General features: G+C 37.4%; 1 protein-coding gene across 1 annotated transcript; it reads left to right on the top strand.

Moving 5' to 3' along the window:
- The first annotated feature begins 266 nt into the window (after positions 1–266).
- On the top strand, positions 267–8,244 carry pgap2 (post-GPI attachment to proteins 2). The gene is made up of 5 exons (XM_055180818.2): positions 267–786; positions 1,313–1,562; positions 5,967–6,073; positions 6,748–6,856; positions 7,241–8,244. Exons 1-5 carry the CDS (start codon positions 535–537, stop codon positions 7,369–7,371), a joined length of 849 nt encoding a protein of 282 aa, XP_055036793.1. The 5' UTR covers positions 267–534; the 3' UTR covers positions 7,372–8,244.
- The last annotated feature ends 3,962 nt before the right edge of the window (positions 8,245–12,206 follow it).

A 12,206-nucleotide genomic window follows, 5' to 3' on the forward strand; every position in this document is an offset into this window, starting at 1 on the left:
GTAGTAAAACTATAGTTTTGCCAATGGTAATCAATACGCTAAAAACCCAGGATTACTTAAAAAAATAAAAGCATTGTTCGTAATGGGAGGTCAAACTGATATTTTCCACTAAACTGTACCCAACTGTTTAAATTAAAAATAATTATTATATGGTAAGGAGACCGAGATTTTGATGTAAATAACAAAAAACATAGTATGTTGCGGTTTGTAAGTTTGCTTTAAATCGCAAACATTCAGTTACGAGGAAAACACCGCTTATGGGGACTTTAATTTTGAAATTGAAAACCGGAAGTACTACAAAGCAACAGTTCTATTCATAACAGCAACATAGGGATACGGCTTAATATTCTTAATATTTATTGAAAATATGAATTGTTATTTATTATCGTGACGTTAATCTCGTTTATTTTATCTTATGTTAAAACCACAGGGCAGTACGATATGATTTATTGATCGGTAAGTGTTCAACTCGCTATTCACAGCTCGAACTTCAGATCGATCAAAAACATCAGACATAAAGTTAAAGATGCTGGCATGACATCACCTCTCTACGACTGGACTGCGTACCGTCAGATTGTAGTTGTGGACACATCTGGAGGTGTAATGGGTTCAGGGGAGATGCAACAAGTCCCGTATGGATCTGTGGATCGAGACAAGCCTCTCGTACGACTGCCTTACACTCGATTAACTTTGATGGCAGTATGTCTGCCTCTGTTCGGCTTTATCATCTGTGTCGTAATATCAATGCTCAACCATTATAATGCTGCTACGTACACACACTGCGAAGTGAGTACCACATACTTGCCATACTCATACACTCTCTGTTATTGGCCTATTAAAGGGATAGTTCACCCAAAAATGAAAATTCGGTCATCATTTACCCACTCTTATGTTGTTCCAACGCTGTATACATTTCTTTGTTCTGCTGAACACAAATGAAGGGAATTAAAAATAAAGTGATCTGGGGCACCTTGACCTTGACTTCAATAGTATTCTGTTATCCTACTATGGAAGTCAATGGTGCCTCTGAGCAGTTTGGTTACAAACATCCTTTGTGTTCTTTAAAACAAACTAATTTTTACAGGTTTAAAACAACATGAAAGTGAGTAAGTGACTGCAAAATTTTATTTTTCAGTAAACTATCCCTTTAAATAGCCATTTAAGGTCTCTGCATAATGCTTGAAGTGTTAAAGTGTAAGTGATTTTTGTGTGTTTTGTCCATCAGGGGAAAATCATAATTAAAAGGCATTAAAAGCAATGACACTTCTCTCATGAAATTTCATTACTGTCTACATTACAAATGTCTTCACAGGTTCCCAACTACCTACCATCCATCAGTGCGGCCATCAGTCTAACACCAGAGCGATACATTTGGCGTTTCAGCATCAGTCTGCATTCAGCCCCACGGCTCCTGATGGCAGCGACATACCTGAGCTTTTACCTTGGTAGATTCTCCAGGAGGCGGACGGAGAAACTTCTGAGTGTCCTTACATTCCTCTTAGCTCTCAGTGAAAATTTTGGGCTGCTTCTGCTCACATACGTCTCCTCCACTGAGACTTACAGTAAGTGAAGATTTGGAATTAAGCTTGGAAGACAGATGCAGGGTTGGCTCCTGTTGTATCAGGGGTTTTATTAGCCTGTTACTGATTTCAATAAGGTGGCATTAGATAATATGTTTTCATAGTTGCAATAATGTGCTCGTAAACACCCTTTCAGCTCTTCTATGAGTATATTATGCCATGTGTTGATTTTCCTAAGTATTTTATTCACATTTTAATAGACAGATAGGATCTGGAGACTTTTTAGTAATTACATTTTGCACATTACATTAATAATTAATATGAATAATAATGATAGGAATGCACCGATATGGAAATTTTGGCTGATAACCGATAACTCTTTAAATTTGGGGGCGATAACCGATATCTATAGACTGATAAATATTCATATTATTTTCGCAATGAAAAACTTGTAGACGCTGACATCTTGTCTTTGCGCTAGACTAGCATACTCTTCTTAAGCCCGCAACACGTGTCATCTTCATGCTATGTCACAGAAAGCACCAATCAAAACTCCACATGGCCAGCAATGAGCAAGTGAAGTGGTTCAACAAACCAAAATAATCCATCATTTATCGGCTTTCATTTATCGGCCTAATTTTGCTATCAGACCGATAACCGATAATATTAAAAATAAGCAGTTATCGGCCGATAACAATATGTCGGCCGATATATCGTGTATCCCTAAATAAATAATGATAAAACGGGCCTATTTTTTCTGCAAATTAAAATGTCTTATCTTTCCCTTGATTTTGAGGTTAGATATTTATTCGGCGATATTTCCCACCTCAACCTGGAAATTATATCTGGAATAGCGCTTCAAATGTTATTACACACTTTAAGGGGCAATTTCCCAGACAGGGCTTATCCTAGTCCCAGACCAAAATGCAAGTTTGAGCTGCCATAATTTAAAAAGGTAACATATCTTAACATATATAAGTGCCATTGTTTTGACTTAAGATGCACAACAGTATTGTTTTTGTGAGATATGTTGGTAACACTTTACAATAAGGTTCATTAGTTAACAACATTAGTTAATGTATTAACTAACATGAACAAACCATGAGCAATACATTTGTTACAGTATTTATTAATCTTTGTTAACGTTAGTTAATATAAATAAAGCTTTATTTGCTTGTTCATGTTAGTTCACAGTGCATTAACTAACATTAACAAAATTTTAATAAAAGTATTAGTAATTGTTGAAATTAACATTAACAAAGATGAATAAATGTTGTATAAGTGCAGTTCATTATTAGTTCATGTTAATTAATGTAGTTAACTAATGTTAACTAATGAACCTTATTGTAAAGTGTTACCGATATGTTTGTAAAAACTACTAGAATGTCCTAATGTAAGGTCTAGTCCTGGATTAATCTAAACCCTGTCGGGGAAACTGACCCTAAATGTTACTAAATATGTTCAATGTTACCTAGGTCACGTTACAGATGAAGCTGGAGGTTGAAACATCCCAGTTTAAACGTCCCACCTTCGACCTCAATGCGTTCCAGTCAATTACATGTCACAAGTTTGTTTATCGTTCACATAAAGTTTCAAAGAGCTAGTTGCCACCCTCTCTGATATCCAACTTCTTTTGGGCTTTGGCTAGAAGGGATACAGCTACGGCCAAAATCCCGCCGGATGGGCGCTGTTTCATTTAAATCCTACTCCCAAACCCAACCCTAAATACAACATTTCATGGGATTTAGGCCATAGCTGTATCCCCTCTTGCCAGAACCCTGCTTTTGCCGTTCTAGAGGTTTAATTCTGGGTTTGAGGTGGTGAATATCAAAAATCTTTTTTTTTTCAGTGAATTTTTTCATTAATATCTAAAAAACAAATAGGCATTCACTTTATCAATTTAACACATTAGGATACAAGCAGCATCACAAGAATTAAAAAAGATCTAAATAAATAAATAATATAAAATAAAAGTTAAATAAAGAAATCATATTGGTAATTAATCCATATATACAGCCAGTAATTTATGTCGTTTTAAGGCACCCTTGTTTTTAAAATGCTTAAAGGGATAGTTCACTTTAAAATGAAAATTCTGTCATGAAAAGTCAATGGTCACTAGCTGCTCTGTGTTTGCCATCATTTTTCAAAATATCTTCTTTTGTGTTCATCAGAAAAAATACATTCATACAGGTTTAGAACAACATAAGGATGAGTAAATGATGACCGAATTTTCTTTTTAAAGTGAACTATCCCTTTAAAGGTTTGAAATAAAATTTTATAATAATTTTAAAGGCCACAAAAAGGAGTAACATTGAGAAATTTACACTTATGTAAATAAAACTTTGCTACAATCAACATATTATTACACAAAATGTGTTCCAAAAATATCAGAAATCTGATACGTACAGTGAGGAAAATAAGTGTTTGAACACCCTACTATTTTGCAAGTTCTCCCACTTAGAAATCATGGAGGGGTCTGAAATTGTCATCGTAGGTGCATGTCCACTGTGAGAGACATAATCTAAAAACAAAAATCCAGAAATCACAATGTATGATTTTTTTTAACTGTTTATTTGTATGATACAGCTGCAAATAAGTATTTAAACACCTGTCTATTAGCTAGAATTCTGACCCTCAAAGACCTGTTAGGCCAAGTCCACACGGACACGGGTATACTTATAACCGGAGTTTTCCCTAAAAAAAAATCCCGTCCACACGTGCTCGGTTTAAATTAAATATTCATCCACACGATAAAGCAAAAGCACACTATCAAGAGCATGCCACACCAGGAGGCGGGGATATAATCCAAATCGTGTTTCGCAATATAGTGAGATAACTGAGCATTTATCTGTATACATGTTAGTAGCCCTGTTAGCACAGTTATAATTAGCAAGATACGTCCGCCATTGCACAGAATCATCAACAAAGCAGTCAGCGGCGCACAATCTTGACGTCAAACACAGTGGATAACGGCGCACACTCTGACTTTGCAAGGCAGAACCCCCGGTTTTACTCTCTACACGACACCACTGTAACCGGGGTTTCTTAAAAAGCTCACCCTGGCCGGGGTTTTCAAATATGCTCGGTTTCAGTGCCCTGATACTGCGGTTTCGTGTGGACGAACGGCCGAACCGCGTGAAAAAACTCACGGTTATAAAAATACCCGTGTCCGTGTGGACTAGGCCTTAGTCTGCCTTTAAAATGCCATTAATTATCCTAAATTAGATGCACCTGTTTGAGGTCGTTAGCTGCATAAAGACACCTGTCCACCCCATACAATCAGTAAGAATCCAACTACAAACACGGCCAAGACCAAAGAGCTGTCCAAAAACACTAGAGACAAAATTTATACACCTAAACAAGGCTGGAAGGGGCTACGGGGAAATTGCAAAGCAGCTTGGTGAAAAAAGGTCCACTGTTGGAGCAATCATTAGAAAATGGAAGAAGCTAAACATGACTGTCAATCTCCTTCTGACTGGGGTTCCATGCAAGATCTCACCTCGTGGGGTCTCAATGATCCTAGTAAGAAATGTGAGAAATCAGCCCAGAACTACACAGGAGGAGCTGCTCAATTACCTGAAAAGAGCTGGGACCACCGTTTCCAAGGTTACTGTTGGTGGTAATACACTAAGACGTCATGGTTTGAAATCATGCATGACACGGAAGGTTCCCCTGCTTAAACCAGCACATGTCCAGGCCCGCCTTAAGTTTGCCAATGACCATTTGGATGATCCAGAGGAGTCATGGGAGAAAGTCATGTGGTAAGATGAGACCAAAATAGAACTTTTTGGTCATAATTCCACTAAATGTGTTTGGAGGAAGAAGAATGATGAGTACCATCCCAAGAACACCATCCCTACTGAAGATGAGTTGAGGCTGGGTCTTTCAATGTGACAATGACCCGAAGCACACAGCCAGGATAACCAAGGAGTCGCTCTGAAAGAAGCATATCAAGGTTCTGGGGTGGCTTACCCAGTCTCCAGACCTAAACCCAATAGACAATCTTTGAAGGGAGCTCAAACTCCGTGTTTCTCAGCGACAGGCCAGAAACCTGACTGATCTAGAGAAGATCTGTGTGGAGGAGTGGGCCAAAATCCCTCCTGCAGTGTGTGAAAACCTGGTGAAAAACTACAGGAAATGTTTGACCTCAAACAAAGGCTACTGTACCAAATATTAACATTGGTTTTCTCAGCTGTTCAAATACTTATTTGCAGCTGTATCATACAAATAAATAGTTAAAGAATCATACATTTTCCATGATTTTTAAGTGGGAGAACTTGCATAGTAGCGGGGTGTTCAAATACTTATTTTCCTCAATGTATTTGGACGTTATTTCCGGTTTTGAAGTGGGAAATATCTGAAATCCGAATTGTATGGAACACAAAGTTACAAAACATAAGCTTGGTTGTGTAATGCTTAATTTTGTTTTTATTTTTTACTCCACAGGTGTCCATAAGAGTGGCTTTATTCTATTTATCGGGAGCTCTTTATGCCACATGATTTGCACCTGCTGGTTGTGGTCCGTGATCGCAAGGCATCCCCTTAGCTCCGAGGTAATCCACTTTCTGTATATGGTTGCCATTTTATTTGAGATCAGCAGATGGCAGTATACGCCAATCTTACAATACTACACAATGTCTTTCAGTGAGATCTCTGTGTGGACTGTAGCAGGCCCCATTATATTGCAAGCTTTATGGAGAATACCTGTGTTTTAACTACCTGGATTACAGCGATTGGCTATCATCATATAAAATCGTCAAAAACAAATTGCACTTACTGAAGATGTTTGTATATTTTTTAGTTTTGTTTTACAAAATGCTTTAAGTGTGTGAGCGTTTGGGCATGCAAACAATTTCAAGATTAAACGATGATACTTTGAAGGCACGTATAATAATTCTTATCATTTCGATACATTTACACCAACCAGTCTTGACACCATGAGCATAGCTGTAATAAAAGGTGTTGCTGGTTGCTGAGAAACATGGTAGTCAAAAGTGTAAGAGACCGCAGTTTATCTTTATATTTCTAGCACTGTGAAAGTGCAGCTGGGTTTGTGTGCGTTTCTGTACTTCAGGGGAAGTGGTCGAGAGAGATGCTTTTACAGAACCTCATACCACCTGCTTGCACCACATCTTGTTGCAGAAGAAGCCTGATGACATTTTGTGTTTTCTTTCAATTTTTCCCTCCATTTCTTCACCCCATCTACTCCAATCCTCTGTGACATCAGGAGATGAGGTCATACCGGTTTAAGCGCCGCCTCTTCCTCTTCAACAGTTGTTTCTGTCTGCTGGCTTTCTACTTCTTCAAACGCCACAACACTTATTGTGAAGCGGGAAGTGAGTGCAACATCTTGGCCCTTCTTTAGCATTCACCCCACCCATGTTCTAGCCAGCATTTGTTCCCTTTTTATCAGCATGAATTTAACACTTCTTGCACATTAAGTACTATAGTCTTAAAAGGATATGGATGCTTTTAAAGTAGTCTGTTTTACATCCTGGCTACTTCTCTATATAAAAGTAGTGGGGATGTCTAAATTTGTTATACTTTTGTCTCATTTTTGGGGTTTGATAGTCACCCCCTGCCCACAATTCAGTTTTATTATAATGGAATAAGAACAAATTCCACAGAACAAAATATAACTTGGATTTTCCTTTAATGTATTACACACCAATACAATTTCACGCACCTTACACTAGTGTTTTCTTATCTCTCTATTGCAGTTTATACCCTCTTTGCTCTGTGCGAGTATCTGGTGGTGCTCTCCAACATGGTCTTTCACGTGACCGCCTACTGGGATTTTGGAGGTAAGGAGGTGATTGTTGGAACACCTCCAGAGGCAAAATACTTCTGACATGAGATGTGAATACTTGCATATCCCTAAAACACAAAAAGTCTCATGTTGAAGATGATTTGGGGCCACGACTGATCTATCAAAGCATGTATGTGTAAGACACAGAAACTGTGAGATTGCTTACATATAGTTTGTTTGATTATTATTATTATTATTATTACAGGTGTCTAATAAGATCATCATCAGTGATTCAATGTATTTTTAATAATTATTTAAATAGATGATTTCTATTGAGGAAACTCATTGGTGTATTTGGTCTGCTAATTTCATCTTCAAAATGTACTTTATACATTTTATCTGCTATTAGTTTAAATAAAGTGCCATTTCTTTGTCTTTCAAGTTTGATATTTGCACATTTTGTTGAACAGTCGCAAATATAAACTGTAGGGTCATCTCATTGGGTTTGCATCCACTGTTGCAATGAGAGCTGCTTGCGCATTAAGCAAACCTTTGACATAATTCAGTATACATGCTGACCGTTCATAGTACACAGTTCATTCACACCAGACATTTCTTTCTTCCTTTGCAAGCGCTAGTGTAAATCATGTGAAATGTTTTTTTTTCACTTCCTTTTGCACAGCACTTGACTTATCTTTTTAATGGCTGAAGAGCTTTGGTAAGCTCATGCTTATTTATATGGTTAAACTGCGCGTGTCACGACACCTTCAGTTGCCATTTTTGTACCCAAGGACTAGTACACCGCAATGTGACACGTGTTTTACAGATTTGATTGTTAAGATGAGGCGTTATTTTGGCAGGCTTTCATATTCAGCATGAAGTTGTGAACATATAGCTGCATATAATAATGTTCTGTATGATGTACCAAAGTCTTGTTTTTTACATTGGTGTCAAATAAATATTTTGTTGGAGTAATCATGAATCGTTTCTTACATTTGCATGTGCATATTTCCTTATTTAGTTACTTTTCACATTTTACAGACAGCACTTCTTTATTTTTAGGGTTACTTTGGTCATTTGGTGTAATAATCTGAGTTAAAGATCAATCATTCAGGTAATTATTTCCAATTATTACAAACCTATTATTATGACTTACACTATTGCAAAATGCTCCTGTATAGCTCAGTGGTTAAGCATTGCATTAGCAGCACAAAAAGTCATGAGTTTGAACCCAAAGAATATGCATACTGGTAAAAATGTATACTTTGTAAGTCGTTTTGGATAAAAGCATCTGCGAAATGCATAAATCTAAATGTACAAAATCTTTTTAGATTGCCATGAGATTATTTTCAGATGCAGCTCAGATGAAACTGTACGTGGGCCTAAGCAAGCAAATGAATGGAGCTTTAAAGACAAAAGGGTCACTGTTAACAGATGTAGCAGGAGCTAATTTTACTGTCAAATAAGAGCGAGCGGACCATAGAGATTGATGCATATTTTGCTGAACCACTACAGCTGGACTGAAATGCTCTGTTTGAGAAAATAAGCATTAAAAAAAAACTTTGAATCTGATATGGTGAGTGAGAGGGTGGAGACAAGCAGGAAGAGCGGAGTACAAACCGAGCTGCATGCTGATGCCAAATTAGGAGTGTGCTGTTTATTTACTCTCAGAAATGGAAACAGATAAAGGAAGCTCGCAAGCCGAGGATCTCTTGAGGAAATCCCTTCTCCAGCATTCCCGATGGTCAAACTTCACTGACACTTGTGTGTGCAAAAGTTGCGTTAATAGAAAAGAGTAGTCAAGCAAACTCGTGTTTACCGTAAAGGCTGTGAAACTCTTTCTTGGTTAAGCACATGTATAGACTCACGTTAAGTATTTATAGTATGTAGACATGCTGCTAAAGAGATTTCAGTGAACAATGTGGATTTTGTTTGAAATACCTACAATGAACTGTAACTTGCCTGAACAGCTCTGGTGTGATCACGTTAAACGTGAGGCATTTGTATGTGTGAGAGAGAGAGAGATAAAGAGACAAAGGAAAGCAGATATCAAGTTCTATTTTTTTTGTTCCCCCTCGTTCATATGCCACTTTTAAAGTGAGATAGGGAAATGATCTAGCTGACAAATATATATATAATATTTAAATAGAATATACTCGCTTCCTCTTTCAGACTGCTGTACAGTATAAATTAATATGGCTACATACACTGAGCTCAAAAAATTAAAAGAAACTTTGAATTGATGTTGACATTTTTGGCTAACACTTTATTTTACAGTGTCTTTGTTACACGTTACATGTAATTGCTATACTAATAATCTATTAAACAGTAAATTATGCATTATTGCATGCAACTAAACCTAAACCACAGCCTAACCTTATTGTACTGTTCATGCTGTTAATCATTATTACTCAGTAGGCTACTTAAAATTCATGTCATTTCAGAAAATTATTTCTAAACACATTATAAATGTATTGCTGAACATGTTACAAAGACCTTGAACTATGCATTACCGAATTGTGGAGGTTAAATATATTTTTATGCATTCTGACTTATTAACAATATTAAGTTGGATTTCTCATGCTAGCTGAACAAACAGCACTTGGACGCAAAGGTTCAAACCAGGATCTGGCTTTATTTATTTTATGGGCAATTTTAGTGCTGGAAGTACAGTGGAAGTCCTTATATGGGCACTTCACCCGGAATGGCACACCCAGAGAAGTTGTTATTTTTTGTGAGGGAAAATAATGGATATAGTTTGTTTAACGCTAGATTTAAAAAAAATGGGGCGGTCCCAAACAGGTCATGAGTCTCAATCGGTAAGTGAAACTGCATCAAATGTCTTTGTTGCCAATCGTCGTAGCCTATCAGTGGATATAAATGTAAACAACCTCTTTTACACAGTTATGTCTGTAAATTACCATAAATTTACAGTTAATACAAAAATTTCCTGTTCACACACGCAGTGACGTTCCGTCTTTTTACCAGTAGACATCATTCACACATCAGAACCAAAATACAGATCAACTCTGTAAGAAAGCGGAAGTTACCTGTGGCGCGCGATGAGCAGTGTTGTAGCCTATTTGTAAACAATGGCGGGTTATGACTTCATTTCCACAGTCCGTATTTTGCTGTTTTCTCATCTGTGGCAAACGCTAATGTTGCGAAATGGCTCGTGACCAAACTACATTGCATTAGGCGACGTCAAACAAAACCTGCAATTCGGCAAATAGATGGTAAGCTGTTTTAAACAACTTTGGTGAAGAAGTGGACGTTACTTCAGGTGTGCTCGACTTTTAAGCAGCGTGTATGTGAAAACGTCCATAAACAGTGCTGTGGTTAACGCGTAATTTTAACATGTATCAGTACCATTGTTTTGTCTCAAGATGCACTCCAGTAGAGTTGTTTTGTAAGGTTTGTTTGTAAAAAGTACTTAAATGAAGTCTAAGTCCTGGATTAATTTAAACCCTGTCCGGGAAACCGCCCCGTAGTGAATCATAAGTTGTCCAGAGATAGTGGGATAATGTTTGAGGTGTTCGTGACTCGGTCTGTGGTACACCTAGTGATGGCCGTTTTCGAAGCACTGCTTCATGAGGCTTCGAAACATTTACGAATCTTTTGTTTCGAATCAGTGGTTCGGAGCTTGTTTCAAACTGGCCCAAGTCACGTGATTTTAGCAAACGAGGCTTCATTACGTCATAACTGTTTCGAAACGTTTCGAAAATCCGATGGTTCACCACTAGGGGGAGTTGATCACATGACCAGTGTCTAATATGTTTATGAACTCGGGTCAGTTTTATTATGAAACTTCATAAAACATTTATCCTTCTGACTAATAACACTGCCATGTTGTCTACTTTTTGTTTATAGACAGATTTAATGACAAAAATATGCATAATTAAAAGGGTAGTTAGTTTTATTCATTTGTTTGCCCTAAATAAATCTAAAAACACATAATACACTTTTAACTATGTCTTAATTAAGTTAAATAATTTTTTGTAACATATTTTAATAAAAATCTTGCTATTATTTTGTAAAAAAAAAAGTGTAAAATGTTTGGATACATTTGCTTTTACACTATTTTGGCCAGCAGGGGTCGCCAGCGTGTGTGGGTTTCGAACTGCTTCGAAAAACTGAATCAATTTTCAAAGCAATTGGTTCAATTGATTCGAAGTTTCGAAAAGCTTCGTTTCTCCCATCACTAGGTACACCTCTAGGGGCTTAAAAAAGATGTACGTAGTGCCCGTGACGCACCCATAGCTTTCTGAAGATCGTTTTTGAAGCTTAAAGTAGGCGTTGCCTGCCGTCGTCAACTGGCCCACCACGCACACCTAGCGCGACTCTAGTGACAGACAGCAGTGGCTGTTCAACCGTCACTCAAGTGGCCACGCCCTTAATTATGCAGAATTTTAGGGCTTATTATAATTTAAACGGTTGAATTACAAAAAATTCACTCCCCTCACAGTTCATGAAGGGCAAAATTAGCTTTACAGACCAAAAATACTTTTTGTATCAGGCTATAAACACATTTTCTACTATAAAGTTCTATGGGAATTGACTCCCTTTTGGAGCCTGCCTCTAGCGGCCATCGATGAATTGCAGTTAATCACTTTCGGCTTCATCAGAGACGTCAGAAGGTTGCTCCTCGGATAAAACTTAGGGCAGATTTCCCTCGAGTGGGCGTGGTTTCAGCGCCGACAGCGGACATGCCCTCAGCTTTTGAGAGCAATAATCCTGCCTGTTTTTCCATGATTTCAATCATTTTTTTATTTATAATGAATTTGATCATAACTACACTATAACAATTAACCATAACTACACTATAACAATTAAAGACACCGTATAATGAAATGTAACCCATTTCGTTACCTTTATCACAGGCAATATGATTGAGGTTTGTATATGATAATCATGTAAAGATAATCATCAGTCACGTG

The sequence above is a fragment of the Misgurnus anguillicaudatus genome, chromosome 9 (assembly GCF_027580225.2).
Source record: "Misgurnus anguillicaudatus chromosome 9, ASM2758022v2, whole genome shotgun sequence".
Classification (NCBI taxonomy): Eukaryota; Metazoa; Chordata; class Actinopteri; order Cypriniformes; family Cobitidae; genus Misgurnus; species Misgurnus anguillicaudatus.